Source organism: Cyanistes caeruleus, chromosome 7 (assembly GCF_971803275.1).
Source record: "Cyanistes caeruleus chromosome 7, bCyaCae1.hap1.1, whole genome shotgun sequence".
NCBI classification, from domain to species: Eukaryota; Metazoa; Chordata; class Aves; order Passeriformes; family Paridae; genus Cyanistes; species Cyanistes caeruleus.
Window position 1 is genome coordinate 40749285 of NC_141707.1, and position 17726 is coordinate 40767010.

General features: G+C 52.3%; 1 protein-coding gene across 8 annotated transcripts in view; it reads left to right on the plus strand.

Annotated features, from left to right (window-relative positions):
* The window catches only part of GPD2 (glycerol-3-phosphate dehydrogenase 2), a 46545-nt gene extending 29117 nt beyond the window's left edge, over positions 1–17428 (plus strand). For 7 of the 8 annotated variants that reach the window (XM_023931449.2, XM_086898855.1, XM_086898854.1 and 4 more), the window contains exons 7-17: positions 3049–3213; positions 4137–4281; positions 8273–8466; positions 10192–10326; positions 10559–10734; positions 11181–11312; positions 11663–11821; positions 12553–12665; positions 12746–12824; positions 12923–13021; positions 16772–17428. In XM_023931449.2, the coding sequence (XP_023787217.1) occupies positions 3049–3213; positions 4137–4281; positions 8273–8466; positions 10192–10326; positions 10559–10734; positions 11181–11312; positions 11663–11821; positions 12553–12665; positions 12746–12824; positions 12923–13021; positions 16772–16897 (1523 nt within the window). In that variant the 3' untranslated portion in view covers positions 16898–17428. Of the gene's footprint in view, positions 1–3048; positions 3214–4136; positions 4282–8272; positions 8467–10191; positions 10327–10558; positions 10735–11180; positions 11313–11662; positions 11822–12552; positions 12666–12745; positions 12825–12922; positions 16283–16377 lie in introns of all 8 variants that reach the window. The other variant, XR_015289616.1, reaches the window with a different exon arrangement.
* The last annotated feature ends 298 nt before the right edge of the window (positions 17429–17726 follow it).

The window sequence follows — 17726 nt, forward strand, 5'->3', positions numbered from 1 at the left end:
GGCAGGGGTTGGATTTGGTGGCCCCTGGCACAGCAGGGGTTGGGTTTGGTGGCCCCTGGCACGGCAGGGGTTGGATTTGGTGGCCCCTGGCACGGCAGGGGTTGGGTTTGGTTGCCCCTGGCACGGCAGGGGTTGTGTTTGGTGGCCCCTGGCACAGCAGGGGTTGGGTTTGGTGGCCCCTGGCTGAGGCTGCTGCTGCGTGGCCCGGGACAGCTGCGTGCTGCGGTGCCGTGGGTCAGGCTGGCCCAGTTCAGCACCAGAGAAAGGGGGATGTCTCCAGAGTAATGAGCTCCTGAGCCCGTGGCTGCAGGCTAAAGGAGCGTTTTCTGGGTTGCAGAATCACTGAAGCATTTGTGTTGGAAAAGCCCTCCAAGAGCATCGAGTCCAAGCTGTGACCTCACCTCATCAACCAGCCTGGAGCACCGAGTGCCACATCCTGTCATTCCTTGAACACTGGGTTCCTTTGGAATCCCTGTTGTTATGTGGAAGCAGCTGCTGTACCACAGCTTGTCGCTGTCCTTTGTCTCTTTTTCACCCAGTGCTCCCTCTGCACAGGGCTGTACCTTCTCTCAAGCCCTGAAACTGGGCAGGTTTGAGGTGAACCTCATAAGGTCATTTATCCCTCCCTGCCATGGCAGCAGCGGCAGTGCCCGTGCATTTACTGAGTGCTTTGCCTGCCAGCTCTGACCGATGGTTGTTCCCTCTCGTGCATCTCGTGTGATGGAGCATCCCCAACTTTTCCTGACATCTTGTTCAGTTGTTTTGCTGTTCCTCCGTTGTTGCAGCTGATTCTGGGTATTGTTTGCTGTGTGGAATTGGAGTTACTGTTTGTTTCTTCATCGGTGCTTTATCATGCTGCCGTTTCTGTACACTTTGTGTAACTTTTTTTCTCATAGCTGAAGACGGATTGCGCTGCACAGCCTGGGCTGGGTTGGAATGAGAGGTTTGGGGAGGGGAGGTGGTGCTTGCGAGGCCATTGATCCCATCTTTATAACTTTGCCCTTTTAGCTGGGAACAGATGATTTGCACGGGGGTTGGAGATCTGCGCCGGCAGAATCCGAAGCACCAAACTTTGCATAAACCATTTATACTAAATGCTGGGAATGCTGGCAACATAAATCACCTACAGTATCTATTACAAATTTATCACTTTATCAGTATCGTCTGTGATAGGAGTGGTCCAAACAGGTGGGGAAGTGAGCAGTACCTCAGGAAGTTTAGCCTGCTCGGAAATTAATTATTCAGGACACACAGAGCCTGGCCCCTTCAATGTATAGTAATTCTTTCCAGGCAGCATCCAGGCCTCCAACTTCAGTGCAATAATAAATAGGAAAAGTCTCAGGTGAAGCCAGTATTTCAGAGTAATTAATCATCTTCCCCTTGCAGTCCCTTCACCTCTCTCTTGGTTTTCTTTAACGAGGGAATTTCAGTAATAAATCTTTAATGATGTATGTTAAGAATCCTTCATTAATTTTTGTCCACTTATTTCTCTTTTTTGGGTGCTTTTATGTTGTATGTTGGGAAGTTCAAAGGAATATACAGAAAAAACCCCAGTTAAATTTGGCACGGTCTCTAAAAGGATGTTTTGGACGCCGAGTGTCGTGTGTTCACTCGGCAATCAGACTGGCTGGGTAATAGCGGCTGGATTGTCACAATCTTGGATGTGGGTACTGAGATCCTGCAGGACTGCACAGGAAAAGGGAGAGATGGTTCATGTGCTGCTCGGTCCTGGGGTGCAGAGCCTCAGCCAGGGGCTCGAGTGCGTGTGGGGCAGGAGAGCCCTGTGGGTCAGCAGAGCTCCGTGGGGCAGCAGAGCTCTGTGGGGCAGGAGAGCTCCGTGGGGCAGCAGAGCTCCGTTGGTCAGCAGAGCTCCGTGGGGCAGCAGAGCTCCGTGGGGCAGCAGAACTCTGTGGTTCACCAGGGCTCCGTGGGTCAGCAGAGCTCCGTGGGGCAGCAGAGCTCAGTGGGGCAGCAGAGCCCTGTGGGTCAGCAGAGCTCCGTTGGTCAGCAGAGCTCTGTGGGGCAGGAGAGCCCTGTGGGGCAGCAGAGCTCCGTGGGGCAGCAGAGCTCTGTGGCTCACCAGAGCTCCGTGGGTCACCAGAGCTCCGTGGGGCAGCAGAGCTCCGTGGGGCAGCAGAGCTCCGTGGGTCAGCAGAGCTCTGTGGGGCAGCAGAGCTCCGTGGGGCAGGAGAGCTCTGTGGGGCAGCAGAGCTCCGTGGGTCAGCAGAGCTCTGTGGGGCAGCAGAGCTCTGTGGGGCAGCAGAGCTCCGTGGGGCAGCAGAGCTCCATGGGGCACCAGAGCTCCGTGGGGCAGCAGAGCTCCGTGGGGCACCAGAGCTCCGTGGGGCAGCAGAGCTCTGTGGGGCATCAGAGCTCCGTGGGGCACCAGAGCTCCGTGGGGCAGCAGAGCTCTGTGGGGCAGCAGGGCTCTGTGGGTCAGCAGAGCTCCCTGGGGCACCAGAGCTCCGTGGGGCAGCAGAGCTCCATGGGCCACCAGAGCTCCGTGGGTCAGCAGAGCTCCATGGGGCAGCAGAGCTCTGTGGGGCAGCAGAGCCCTGTGGCTCACCAGAGCTCCGTGGGTCAGCAGAGCTCCGTGGGTCAGCAGAGCTCTGTGGGGCAGCAGAGCTCCGTTGGTCAGCAGAGCTCTGTGGGTCAGCAGAGCTCGGTGGCTCACCAGAGCTCCGTGGGGCAGCAGAGCTCTGTGGGGCAGCAGAGCTCCGTGGGGCAGCAGGGCTCCGTGGGGCACCAGAGCTCCGTGGGGCAGCAGGGCTCCGTGGGGCAGCAGAGCTCCGTGGGGCTGCAGAGCTCCGTGGGGCAGGAGAGCTCCATGGGGCAGGAGAGCTCCGTGGGTCAGCAGAGCTCCGTGGGTCACCAGAGCTCCGTGGGGCAGCAGAGCTCCGTGGGGCGCTGCCCACGCGGCCTCCAGGAGCCCGGCAGCGAGCGGCCAGCAGCCCCACACGATGTGACAGGGCCGGCTGTGACAGATGCGGGCTGACACGCTGCCCCGGCTCCCCGGGCGCTGCGGGTGACGGCTGCCCTTCCCCGCAGGACAGCACAACGACGCCAGGATGAACCTGGCCATCGCCCTGACCGCCGCCCGCTACGGAGCCACCACCGCCAACTACGCCGAGGTGAGACACCTGCTCAAGAGCACCGACACGGCCAGCGGGCAGCCACGCGTCTGTGGGGTGCGCTGCAGGGATGTCATCACGGGTGAGTGTGGGGTGCGCTGCAGGGATGGCATCACGGGTGAATGTGGGGTCTGTGGGATGTCATCACGGGTGAGTGTGGGGTGCGCTGCAGGGATGTCATCACGGGTGAGTGTGGGGTGTGCTGCAGGGATGGCATCACGGGTGAGTGTGGGGTGTGATCATGGGTGAGTGTGGGGTGTGTGGGGTGTGTGATCACGGGTGAGTGTGGGGTGTGTGGGGTGCGCTGCAGGGATGGCATCACGGGTGAGTGTGGGGTGTGCTCACAGGTGAGTGTGGGGTGTGTGGGGTGTGCTCACAGGTGAGTGTGGGGTGTGTGGGGTGTGCTCACAGGTGAGTGTGGGGTGTGCTCACAGGTGAGTGTGGGGTGCTCTACAGGGACACCCTGGGATAACACAGCAGGGAGGAGCGGGGCCACTGGCATCAGCAAACAGGCCTGAACCGGCACAGGAGCCATCTTCCCAGGCCGTGCCATTAGTGTCACTCAGCTTCCACTTCTGTCACATTTCTCACTCAAACCCCAGTGTTTTGGCAGGCCAGCCTGAGCTTTCCATCCCAGCCCTGCTGTCAAGCAAAGATGACATAGTAAAAGGCTCCGTGCTGTACAGGAGTAATCCCATTTACCGAGTCTGCGGGCTGAGACTGAAATCTCTCTTCTTGCGAGGCAGATTTCAGCTGAGCAGCTTCCACCCTGCCTGCCTCTCTTCTGCCCTTACAGATAAGCTGGAATTCCACTCTAAAACGTTTTCTCTCAAATCTGCTGTTGGGTGAACACTTAGTTAATTTTTAGAACGCATCCCAGCTGTTGTGTTCAGACACGCAGGGTACACTTTACAGTAGGTTGGGTTCATAGAGAGATGAATAACAAAGAGCATCAGTGAGCAGGAAACAAATGGTGTCTGTGATTGATACTGTTTTCTTTCACAGGGAAGGAGTTCGATGTCAGAGCCAAGTGTGTTATCAACGCCACGGGACCTTTCACAGACTCGGTCCGCAAAATGGATGATCAGGAGGTGCCCAACATCTGTCAGCCCAGTGCAGGCGTGCATATCGTGATGCCTGGTTATTACAGGTGAGGCACGGGGAGCCTGCTGCCCGTGTAACACCATTTGTAATCTCTGCTGCTGCTGCTGCCGAATAAATCAGCCGGGAGAGACGCGCCGCTGCCTTTACAGCAGCTCGGAGCGCACAGTTTGATTCTGATTTTTGTTTGCGTTTTTTAAAGAGGATCCTGGCGCTGTGCCGGTGAGAAGAACAATTTCATCTATTCAGAATAGACTGAAGCCATGTAGTTTTTAGTTAGAGCTCCCCGAGGCAGGGCTCCTGCTGAAGCAGAAGGCGTTTAGGCAGCACATCCCCAGGCTTGTGGAAGCACCTGTTTCAGTGATGCCTTTGAGCTGAGTGTGCTGCTGCTCAGTCACCCCCTCAGGAAAACCAGGAGCATGTAAAACCTCCCAGAGAGGTTGCACCTTCATACAGAATCTCTTGTCCTGTTAAATCAGGGAATCACAGAGTGCTCTGGTTTGGAAGGGACTTTAAAGACGATCTTGTTCCGCTACCTGCCTTTACGTATGAAACCCCCTGAGCAGTGACACTGCCAGGATGCGGCTGTGCTCAGAGAAAACAGCAGTGCAGAAGCACAAAGTGATCGAATGGGCATGGTAATCAGTAATAATAATTACTACCACAGGCAGTAGAAATAGCTCAGAGTAACTCGACCACGCTTGCAGTGGCCCCAAGCCCACCCACCCTCCCGTGGGGGTTTGGTGGACAGGACGTGCCCTCCTTGTTCCAGGAGAGTTCCCGTGGCGCTCTGCTCCCTGCAGCCTCCTGCTCCTCTCCCTGTTTGCTGTGCAAAGCCAAATCCCCTTCTCCCGAGCCAGCCTTGTCAGTCGGAACTCAAATATTACCTTTGGTTCCTGAAGTCATTAGCATCCTAATGGAAATTCCCCTTTATGGACTTAGCCCAGTTGTGTTGATACAGTGCCCTTGCAGTAATGCCTTCCACAGCCCTGCTCAGAATGGGAATTCAGCCTTGCAGTGCACAGCGGGGTGTTTGTGCCACAGCTGTCCCAACAGGACACCACCACACACTGAAAAATTGAGGCATTTTTGGCCTGGTGTAAAATCACCCCTCCATTCTCTTCTGGTTTTTTGTGGGGTTTTTTTTTTCATTTTTGTATCTTTCTCCATGAAAAATGGTAAAATGACCTAATAGCTGCTGCAAAGTACTAAAAATGTGGAGAAATGGGCTGTAATCCCAGTTTCCTCATATGCCAGGAGAAGGATGTGTGTGATTAGCTTTATGGCCCTACACAAAAACATGGAAAGCTTTAAAACCTGGACTCACTTGGTAAATTCAAAGTAGAAGATGGCTGGATACACTCGAGAGCTCCGATTTATTTATTCTGTAATAACCCAATAATTTTAATTGGAAATGTGGAGAATTCTTGTTCTCCATGTTCCCCAGTGTATGTCAGCATGTGGGCATTACTTTCCTTGGAAAATAGTATCTGCCCACACACTGCCTCCACAGCACAGCTGATCAGATAAAACTGCACTGAATTTCCTTGGAGTGGGATAGCTGAAAGCAAGGAACTGTCTGCTAAATAGAAAACACTCGTGGGATTTAATCTTGGTTGTATCAGGCCTTCCTTCTCCTGATGCCAAGGAACACTGCTCAGCACAGGAAGGTTGGCATTTCACCGTGTCCATGTGTGCCCTGTGAATGTGTTACAGGATTTTGGCCTGTAGTCACACAAATGAATTTTTTTTTTTTTTTAACATCTAGAGGGTTTTAGTTATAAATATAGTCAAGATTTTGTAAAACTAATGTTAACCTAATGCATTCGTTCCCCATGGGTTTCTTACTCATTGATGTCCTTCACTAATAGTCCCAGAATTCCTCCCCTCATTAATTAGGCTTCCTGCCTGGAATGTGTCTGAGAAGGCAAGGATTTTTCCTCTCCCTTCTGACTAATTTCTGATGTTTCTGTCTTTCTGGAATTTTCCTCTCTGCTCTGCATTCCACATGCCAGGTAAACTTGCCTGTTGCACCTTACTTTTTCTCTATGGAAAGTCACATTTTATCGTTCTTTAACTGCCTTGGTGGTGCTTTGGTCAAATGCTTCTTCAGCTGGGGATCTTCCATGGATCCAAGACCTTCCATGGAGCTCCCAGACCTTTTACCTCTACATTTCTCTGTAAAGGCATTGCTTTGTGCTTCATGGTGGAGCTGCCAGTCCTGAATTTGCCCATTTTAGCCATCCTTAAAGAGAACTCTCACCAGGGCTACATGGCTCCTGCCTCCTTCTCCCATCCATGGTGGAATTGTAGGAATTCCCACCTCCTAAACCAGGTTGTTTCAGAGGTATTCCTGGTGTGCAGCAGCATGACTCCTGAGGCCTCAGGAAGGCCAGCATTTGGGTGTCAAGATGCTTCTTTCTGATGCAAAACACCTTATTTTGCATTTGTTTGGGTGGTTCTTTAGTTATTTAAATAAGCTGGAGCAAGCATGGCAAAGGGCATGGAGAGAGAGCTTCCCAGGATAGCTGGTGTCAGTGATTCAGTAAATAATTGGCATATGGAAAATTGTTTCAGCCTTTCTCAGCGCTTGCTGTGCAATCTGAAACGCTTCAGTCCAGAGGTGCTGTGGGGAAACTTAGTTTGAAGTATTTGCTTGGTTCTCTTTCTTGTTTTTAAGAGTTTTTATGAAATCACATAAAAAAAATTCATACTTTGAAGAAAATGTCTATAAAGTTTCTGAATTCTGGTACTGTATATTGAACCTCTGATTTCCTCTGTCTCTAAATCAACAGCTTTTTCATTTTAAAAAGTAATCATTTGTCTGAGGTGATTTACCTTTCCCAAACCTGTGTTGACTTCCCCTATTAGATTGTACCTCTGCCACCGTATGCCTAAGCTGTCTATAAATATCAGCTAAAATGGGTCTAATATACATGCTAGCTATGAAATTCTCAGCCTCTCTCCCAGCCTTGCCAGATATTGCCACCTTCCCTTCAGTTATCACTTCAGACTTCCTAAAAATGCAATATTCAGCGATTCAGCTTGAATAGGTAAATCCCACCCAGGCAGGTCTTCGCCTTCAGACGCTGCCTTAGGATTTGAGCCCATTGAATAATTCCCCTCTGAGGTCCCTAAGAGCCACCTACATCTGCATCCCCTGCCCTCCTTCCATGTGCCCCTGGAGCTCAGGAGCCTGAAGAGCCCTGACCTGACTGCAGGTGTTTGTAAAGGGACTTGCAGCGCCTTACATGAGAGTCAGCATCAGTCCTTGAAGTAAAAATGATCGAAAAAGGGGGCAGCTCAATGTTTTCCTACATAAAAGCTGTTTACCTTGAAGTGTTTATAAAAGCCTTTTGTTTTCTGAAATACGAGCAGAGCTTTTGAATAAGCCATGAGGAGGTAGTGGGTTTGTACCTGTGGATACCTTTCTTACATTACACCAGAAAAACCTGATACATTGATTAAAATCTCCTACCCAAAGCACTACAGTTTTTTGTGCTTGTACTGAATCACTGTGTTGTAGAATGAAATATGACTGAGTAGCAGCATCCACCAAGTGTCTCTTTTGCCTTTTTTCCTCATTCACAGTTCCCCATCCAGGGCCACAGAGCTGGAAGCACTCAGAGCACGTTCCTTGCTCCAAATCCCTCAGGAGCCTGTGGGTGTTCCTTCCTGCTGAAGTGGCAGGTGGTGACAAACTCAGGCTTAGTGGAAGGATATTCCTTAAATGTCTTCATTTCTCTTCTTTGTTGTCCTTTTCCTCTCAGTCACCACCCCTCACCCCTCCTGCTCCGCCTTTATTGCAGAGGCAGACTGGAGGAGTCACTGCAATTTGGGTCATAAAAAGATCCACGGGCCTCATTCCCCCAAACTTCTGGGACATCTGTTTAAATCTGTCTTGGGCACACGTGAAATGTGTTATTTGTTCATTCATTAACTCCTTTGCCTGAGAACAGCTGGTGTGTCCCAGTCCTTGCCTGGGCACTGGGGGTGCAGGGACAGACCCCAGGTTCAGCCAGACCCCTCCTCTGTTCCAGCCCTGACAACATGGGGCTGCTGGACCCGGCCACCAGCGATGGCAGGGTGATCTTCTTCCTGCCCTGGGAGAAGATGACGATTGCAGGGACCACGGACAGCCCCACGGACGTCACCTCCCACCCCATCCCCACGGAGGAGGACATCAACTTCATCCTGAGCGAAGTGCGCAACTACCTGGGCGCCGACGTGGAAGGTAATCCTGGGGGAGCCCTGGAGGGGCTGGGGAGGAGCTGCTGCCTGGAGCTTTTGTGTGACAGCTGTGGCTGTTGTGAGCTGCAGTGTCAGCGTGAGCTGTGCAGTGGTGCTGTTCCTGATCATCCAGTGCAACCATCAGCCAGCACCACCGACACATCTCCAGCGCCACATCCGCTTGTTTTTGGGGCACCTCCAGGGAGGGTGACCCCACCACTGCCCTGGGCAGCCATCTTCCCTCCAGACTGAGGGTTTGGGTTATTTCAGTTATTCTGGGAAGGCATTTGGACTGCTGTGTTTCTGCTGCAGCATGAAGTCTGAAAGCACTCAGGCAGGAACATTGTAGCATACTTGGGTTTAGGAAAACCTGCTGTCTGGAGATGGGAAATGCTCGATTCCTTGCTCCCTGGAGAATTGATGTCTGCATGTTGTATGAAGTTCTGAAAGTGTCCAGGGAAGCTCCTGTCGAGTGTCTGGAGCAGTAGTTGGTGTTGGAAGTGCAGGGGACCAGGGAGGGAGATGGGAATGCGAATAGGACAGAGATTAGATAGGATATTGGGAAGGAATTGTTCCCTGGCACAGGTGCCCAGAGCAGCTGGGGCTGGCCCTGGATCCCTGGCAGTGTCCCAGGCCGGGTTGGACATTGGGGCTGGGAGCAGTCTGGGACAGTGTGAGGTTTCCCTGCCCATGGGATGGCATGGGATGAGCTGTAAGGTCAGTCCCAAGCCAGGCCATTCTGTGGTTTCCTGTGCATTTTCCAGCAGCACATCCAGAAGTGCTCAGTCCCTGTGGCTCAGCCCAGCTGGGCCTGTGCTGGTTTTCCTGTGCAGTTACTGTTTATAGATGGCTGAAACTGAAATAACAGCAGCACTGCCCATATCAAGGCTCGACAGCCCTGCCTCTGCTGCCAGAGCCAGTGCCAGGGTTATCAGCTTCCACAGGCTTGGACACCTTCCAGCTGCTTAATTACAGCGTCACGCGTGCTGCTTTCTGCAGTTTCATTAGTTTATAAACCTAATACAGGATCTTGTGTCTGTGATTAACACTTCATTTTGGCAGGTTAAACATGCTGGCAGAGCACCATTGATTTTGGAAATCTATTCAGTGTTCTTTGGGGGATGTTTTTTACACCCTTTTAGTGATTTTTCAATTATCGGTCGTTTGAAAGTTGTATTAAAAACATGTTCCAAAGACTTCCGTATAAAGCAAATTGGTAACTGCACTTAGGGTGAAGGCGGTGGATAAAGATGACTTGTCAAGAGGAACTCTTGGGATAATAACCTTCAGGCTAGAGGAAAAGTCTGGAAGATCTGAAAGAAAATGTTACACTCATGTAACAATCTTTATTTTGGTTTATAAAACGTAATGTAAGGACTGTTCAGGTTCATTGGGAAGAATTTTCATGGAAAGGGGGTCAGGCTGGAGCTGCCCAGGGAGGTTTGGAGTCCCCATCTCTGGAGCTGCCCAGGGAACACCTGGACGTGGCACTCAGTGCTCTGGGCTGATGACAAGGTGGCCATTGGTACAAGTTGGGCTGGGTGTCCTGGGAGGGCTTTTCCAGCATCAGTGATTCTGGGGTTCCATAGCCCAGCTCATCCCCTGCCTCTGGGGGCTCTCCCCAGCTCTGGGCTCGCTCAGGGCCGAGCAGGGTGTGGAGCAGTGCCTAGCAGTGCCCAGCAGTGCCGTGGGACATGGGCACCCCTGGGCTCAGTGTGGCTCTGCACAGTGAGAAGAGGAGATGTGCTGGCAGCCTGGAGTGGCATCCGGCCCCTGGTCACCAACCCCGACTCCAAGGACACCCAGTCCATCTCCCGGAACCACGTCGTGACCGTCAGCGACAGCGGCCTCATCACCATTGCAGGTACTGGCAGTTCCTTAAAGGCACGGCCTTGCTGGGCTGCCCTGGGGATTCTGTGTGGAAATCTCCTCCCAAGGTAGTTGTTCAGCTCCTCTAAGCAGAAGCTGCTCTGTCAGTGGCAGCGGGGCTGGCACCATCACGTGCTGTACAGAGTACACAGATATGTCTGTAGCATCTAGCAGCTTGTATTGTTCCTGCTTTCCCCACGTAACGAGGTGAGCGCGTGTTCCCCCAGGTGGGAAGTGGACAACGTACCGAGCCATGGCGCGGGACACCATCGACACAGCCATCCGGGAGCACAGCCTGAAGGCAGGCTCCTGTGTCACCATGGGGCTGCAGCTGGAGGGGGCTCAGGACTGGAGCCCCACGCTCTACATCAGACTGGTGCAAGACTATGGACTTGAGAGCGAGGTGAGTCCTGGGCTCCTGTGCCGGAGGGCTTTGGCCTTCCCCTAAATCAAACACCGACAGAACTTGGCCTAAGGTCTGGTGAGCCCCATCACAGCTGGGACAGAGATTGTTCTGACTGAAATAAAGTTCATAATTCTTCATCATCTTCCCCTTTTTACTTCCTCCTAATCTTGGCTGTTTCCTGCTTAAAAGCGCTCTGGCTTGCCGCAGTCCCTGGGGCCGCCGCAGCTGTGCCTCAGCCGTGCTCAGGGTGTGGCAGGGGAGCTGGGCTGGCAGCCTGTGGCACACACAGCGGGCCAGTGCTGGGCCAGCCCCGGCTTCCCTCCCGGGCTGTCCCACTCCAGCACCCCTGGCAGCCTCTTTGGTACTGGGGATGAGGGATGCTCAAGGAAAATGTGTCTTTCTTGTGCTTTTGAAGCGTGCTGGATTTGTTTTCCTCTCCACAGGTGGCTCAGCACCTGGCTTCCACCTACGGGGACAAGGCTTTTGAGGTGGCCAAAATAGCCCAGGTGACGGGGAAGAGGTGGCCCATCGTCGGGAAACGGCTGGTGTCGGAATTCCCCTACATTGAAGCTGAGGTATGTGGGAAAGCCATGTCACCTGCTGTGACTCTGTCCTGGGGACCAGCAGGTCGGTGCCTCTGGCAAACATCTCCTTGAGCCCTTTCCTTTGGGGAAGCCAAGATTTTTCTGTGCCCGTACCTGGAGCACACTTTATGCATCGCTGCATACACATACTAACATATTTATGCATAATTAAAGGTTTATGCAGCGCCTGTTTTTTACTTCACATGCAAGCATTTGATCCCAGGTGGATTCTGTAAAACGTTCCAAGGAAAAGGGAGCTTTCCCAGCCCTGTTCCCAGGGCCTGGGGTGGTAGCCCCAGCCTGTGCAGGTGTCAGGTGTTCGATCTGTGCTCCCCTCGCAGGTGGTGTACGGGGTTAAGGAGTACGCCCGCACCGCCGTGGACATCATCTCCCGGCGCACCCGCCTGGCCTTCCTCAACGTGCAGGCTGCCCACGAGGCCCTGCCCAGGATCGTGGACATCATGGGCAAGGAGCTCAACTGGTGTGAGCAGAAGAAGAAGGTACAAAGGGCCCTTTTCAGCCGGAGCTGCTTTGTTTTGCTTGAGGAGTTTCCCTGTTAAGGAGAGTTGGTTGAATAGAAAGCTACAAGTGATGTTTTCTTCCTGGGAGAATGAGTCACTTGGTGCATTTCATTTAAAGGCTTTATCAGATGGCTGTGAAATGGGTTGGGATCGGCCAGGGGGTGGAGGGGAAGGGGAAGATCTGTATCCTGGTGCTCCCCAGCCTTAGAAATGCAAGCAGGCTTGGCATGGCTGTCCTATTCCTGTCAGTTGTTTTGCTTTACTGACACTTTTCAACAGATCTGCCTGAGCAAAAGAAGCTCCTGTAACCACAAAGAACCTGCCTGGTGTTGAGCTCCCTGATTTTTTTCTGATTTTAGACAGCTGAGTGAATCATCACGCTAAGATAACAAATGACATGCTGTAGGATGGTCTGAAAAGGCCATTTCTTCCTGAAAGGGGCAGACAGGCTGTGTGTGACTGAAGGTGTGGATGTTCCTGAAAGCATTTACAGAGAAATTAGAAGTCCTTACGCGCCTGGATACCTTTTTCCAAGAGTAAAAAGTGCCAAAGTTTAACTTTTTGATACTTTTCAGCTGCCATTTGCTTAACTTTGAGACCTTAGAAAAGTACTGGTTAAGTGGAAGAACCTAATAATAAAGTATAAAAAATAAATACTTGTGTAAGAATTTGCTATTGCTCAGTACCCAGGTTTTGTGTTTTCATTGTAGGAAGAGCTTGAAACGGCTAAAACATTTCTGTACTATGAAATGGGCTACAAAGTGAAAACAGATCAGTTGACAGACAGGTCTGAGATCTCTCTAGTGCCTTCAGACATCGAGAGGTGAGTGGGGCAGGAGAGCTGGCCGTGCTGCTGTCCCTGCAGCCCCACGGCAGCCCTGACGCGCCAGCCCTCCCTCGCAGGTACAAGAAGCGCTTCCGCATGTTTGACAAGGACAAGAAGGGCTTCATCACCACCCTGGACGTGCAGCGTGTGCTGGAGGTGAGTGCCCTGTGCTCCTCACCCCTCTGGGAGCGGCTGTGGGAAGCAGGAGAGGCCCAGGCTGCTGAGCCCCCTCCTCCTGTGCTTGTCCCGTGCAGAGCATCAGCGTGCAGATGGACGAGAACACCCTCCACGAGATCCTCAACGAGGTGGATCTCAACAAAAACGGGCAGGTGGAGCTCAACGAGTTCCTGCAGGTAGGTGCTCCGCTTGCTGCCAGGAAAGGCTGGCTTTTCAAAGGCAAAGACACTGCCAGCGAGTTGTAGTAATTTAGATTAGCCAATTTCCTTTCCCAGCCAACGCAGCAAATAATGTGGTGATTTTAAAGCATTAGCTAAAAATCACCAGAAAACTTACTCATCTTTTGCTGTGAGATATGGATTAGGAGAAGGACAAAACAGGCTTAAAACTTAAAAGGAATAAGGGCTGGGTTGGGGACCAGGGCAGTGTTACCTGTGGTGTTGGTACAAGGGGCTCACAGAGCCATCCTCAAGCTGCTTGGAAATTCAGGGGGTTTTTCCCAGTCAGACTCAAAGAATGGATCCAATTTACAAAGTATGCCCCAGTCCAGACCTGAATTTGGCATTTTAAGCCCAGAAATGCTGTTTAAATATTTTTAAAATGATGCAGGTGTCCATTGGATACTGCATTATCTGGCATTAAGCTGTTAAGGGTTGTTATAAAAATAAATAAGCTAAGAAACTGTATAATAAACAACTAAATAACAAATAGTAATATAACTATAATAATAAACTGAATAACTAAATAATAAACTGAGTATTATAAAGAATGAGCTTGTAGTTAGAGCTCATCCAGGCCCTATAACCCATTTTAACTCCTGGGCTGGCTAAATGGTCCCAGTCTCTGAAGAAAATGACATGCATCTGCTTTTTGGGGGGCTCTCAAGCAAACCCAAGCGTGCTCCCTTTGCAGGTGCTGGGTTGGTGTTTGAGGAGCCTTTTTTGGGGTGGTATTTCAGAGCCTGCCGTGTCTCCCCTGCCCAGTGGCAATGATGAATGCCAAACAGGAGAGAAATTAATGCTGGGGATTTTGGTCAATGTCAGCCCTTTCTTCACTGTGTCAAGTTAAACAAACAAGATCAAGGCAAAGGAAATGGTAATTGTCTCTCTGGAGATGAGCTGGGGATAAGAGCAGCATTGTTGAATCTAAATGCAGAAAATTTTCACAGGTTGTGTCCAGCATTAGCAAAAAGGAGTATTTATTTGCCTAAAATACAGCAATTGAGCTGAGGAGCTGCAGTGAACTTGGGGAAAGGGGAAAAACCAAACCAAACCAAACAAAGTGGGGAGGAAGGAGAACCAATGGCTTTGGGAGTTTGTGCTGATCTGTTCAAACGGGAGAGAACAGCCCAGCTGGGCTTTGGCTGCTGGAAAGAGACACCCTTGTACCTCCACTGGAAACCTCTCTCTGGTTTCTCTCCTCCTTCTGCAGGGCTGAGTTAGCTGGAGTTTGGTTAGGCTGGCTACATTGCTCGAGGAGTTGAAACAACCAGTAATTGTTGTTGTGTGGGGTTTGGGACATTCTGGGGTTTCTCTGCTGGGCTGACCAGCCTCACCAGGGATTGCCAGCCCTACATCATCCTGTGCAATGCAAAGGGCAGTGCTCAGGAGCAGTTTCATGATTGTGCAAATCTGTGTGACTCTGTGGCCCCTGCAGGTGGCCCAGAGCAGCCTGGGTGTGGAGCAGCAGTGATGGCACTGCAGGGCTCAGCCCTCTCCCGTGCTCCAGGGAAACACTCAGTGCTGAGCAGGGAAATGAGCTGCCACTGAAATGAACTGGGGTTGCCATGGAAGGAGCAAAATACATTAGATGTTTGTTTAATTTTTTAATGGATCTGTTAAGTCAGTGCCCAATACTTGGGTGTTTGCTTTCTGAAAACTTTCAGGTAATTGCGTTTCAGCGCAGAACTTGTGCAAGCCCCAGGCAAATATTTGTGGAGCTTTGTGTTGGAAAATAGAGCAGGTTGTAGCTGGGGGCTGCCTGGCTTTGCAGGTGGGAGCAGAGCAGGGCTGGCCCTGGAGCCCTGGCAGCCCCTGGTGCTCCCAGTGCCCGAGGAGGGATGCCCAGGCAGGGAGCACAGCTGGCACAGGGCACACCTGGATCCCTGGAGCTGCTGGCACTGGGGCTCCAGGAAGGAGAGGGAGCCTTGGGAACCAGTGTTGGGATGTAAAGGCAACCACCCCCTGTTAAACCAGGGGGAATCATGGAATGCCAGAGTGGTCTGAGCAGGAAGAGACCTGAAAGCCCATCCCATTCCTCTAAAGCACATTGCCCCAAGCTGTGGCAGGCGAGACCGGGCAGGAGGCAGTGCCTCTGCTGCTGTGACATCCCTGTCTGTGCACGGGCCTGGCCTTCCCCCTGTGCTCTGCAACTGGCAGGGGGCCACTGCACGTTTGCACAGGTCCAGCTGCAGGTGTAATGAGCAGCTCTTCCTGTGGGGGGGAAGGAATCTGAAGGGTTCCTGCAGTCAATGGGAGTAAGAAATTGCATTTGGCAAGTGCTGATTGCTTCCCCAGCACTCTCTGCAGAGCAGGCTGCAGGTAATTTCAGCTCTAATGCTGGCTTTATCCATGGGATAAAAAAGAATTAACTAAAATCTTAGCACTAGTGTGCTTTCACTGGGAGAGAGCAGAGTCCAGCTTCCAGGACTTAAAAGCAAATTAGTTTTAAAAGTCTATAAAGGAATTTGGATTTGAAAGAATTGTGGGAGTCAAGTGCAGTGGCTCCAGAGAAAGGCATGTGGGTGGAAAAGGGCAGGTCTGGGATCGGTGGTGGATCAGGAATCATGAAATCCCTGCATGGTGTGGGTTGGGAGGGACCCTAAAGCTCATCTTCAAGCCAGGGGCAGGGACACCTTCCACTATCCCAGACTGCTCCCACCTGGCCTGGGGCACTGCCAGGGATCCAGGGACAGCCACAGCTGCTCTGGGCACCTGTGCCAGGGCCTGCCCACCCTCACAGGGAACAATCCCTTCCTAAATGGGAAAATATCCTGAATCTTCAGTGAGCTGCATCCTTCAGATATTACAGATAACCAAAGAAAGCCTGTGCATCTGCTGGGTTATCCCACATTCTGAAATGCCACGGAAAAACCCCAGTGACGGTGTTTGTCCGCACTGGTGTTGTCTGCGCTGCTTCCAAGTGGATCATATTTGGTACTTGCACTCTTCTGCCACCCACACCTGTCCAGAGCAGCCTGAGGTGTTCCTGGGGATCAGCCTGAGGTGTTATTCCTGGGGATCAGCCTGTGTTATTCCTGGGGATCAGCCTGAGGTGTTCCTGGGGATCAGCCTGAGGTGTTCCTGGGGATCAGCCTGTGTTATTCCTGGGGATCAGTCTGTGTTATTCCTGGGGATCAGCCTGAGGTGTTATTCCTGGGGATCAGCCTGTGTTATTCCTGGGGATCAGCCTGAGGTGTTCCTGGGGATCAGCCTGAGGTGTTCCTGGGGATCAGCCTGTGTTATTCCTGGGGATCAGTCTGTGTTATTCCTGGGGATCAGCCTGAGGTGTTATTCCTGGGGATCAGCCTGAGGTGTTCCTGGGGATCAGCCTGTGTTATTCCTGGGGATCAGCCTGAGGTGTTCCTGGGGATCAGTCTGTTATTCCTGGGGATCAGCCTGTGTTATTCCTGGGGATCAGCCTGTGTTATTCCTGGGGATCAGCCTGAGGTGTTCCTGGGGATCAGCCTGAGGTGTTCCTGGGGATCAGCCTGAGGTGTTCCTGGGGATCAGCCTGTGTTATTCCTGGGGATCAGCCTGTGGTACTCCTGTGGGCTGTGGGCTGTGGGAGGGAGCTGGAGCGAGGCTCAGGGCCGCACTTTGGGCTGCGCTCCGGCCCTTTGGCTGTGTGGGTTCAGTGCCGTGGCCCTGGGCCCTGCAGGGAGGGCTGGCAGCCCATGAGTGACACTCGTGTCCCCGTGTCCCCAGCTGATGAGTGCCATCCAGAAGGGCCGTGTGTCGGGGAGCAGGCTGGCCGTGCTGATGAAGAGCGCCGAGGAGAACCTGCGGCGCCGCCAGGCCATCCCGGTGGACCGCAGCGGAGGGGGGCTCTGAGCCCGGGCTGCCAGAACATTCCAGGGCTCCTGATCCCCCTGGCTGGCTCAGTGCAGCTCTCCCAAGAGACTTTGGTGCATTTGTGGTTGTCGTGAATGATTCCCTCCCCGCTCCGGTGGCGCAGTCCCAGCGTGGCGCGGGGTTCGGGCACGCGCTCCTGGCCCGGTTTGTGTTCAGAGCACACGGTGCTCAGAGGGAACCCTGCCCTTAAACACGCTGGCTTCTGCAAACACAACATCTCAAGCTGCTTCTGCCTCTTCAGCCAGGAGCAGGAGAGGGAAAGCTGTAGTGGAGACACCATCCCAAAGGAGCAAACCCTGCACTTCCTGGGGTTGGGGTGGTGGAGACCTGTCCTGAGCCTTCCACGGGTGATAGGCTTGCCCTGTTTGTCCAGTGGTGCCAGTATGGGGCCACCCAGAAATTCCAGCTGCAAAAAAACACCTGGATTAATCACCCGAGGTAATTCTGTAGCTGAAAGCTGCAACAGCTTCCTTTCTTCCCTGTTAACACAAATAAACTGCCTCTAATAAATGGCATTGTCTACAGGTGGTGCTTTGTGCAGTGAAATAAAGGCAAAAGGTGTTTTATGCTAAAAAGTGTTTCACATTTGGGGCAAACCCTGATGCTCTGTAGGATGGGGCAAGTTTTGGTAGCACAGCAGTCTTAAATGTTAATTAAAAATGCTCAAACACAATGAAAAAAACAAGGTGCGTGTCTTGCATCCTACTAACTTTTCTAGAGAAAATGGCTGGTTTTCAGCAGGTTAAATGAAAAACCCAAACATGGGGCCCTCACTGGAGCTGTGTCCAGCTGTACCTGCCTGTTGTCC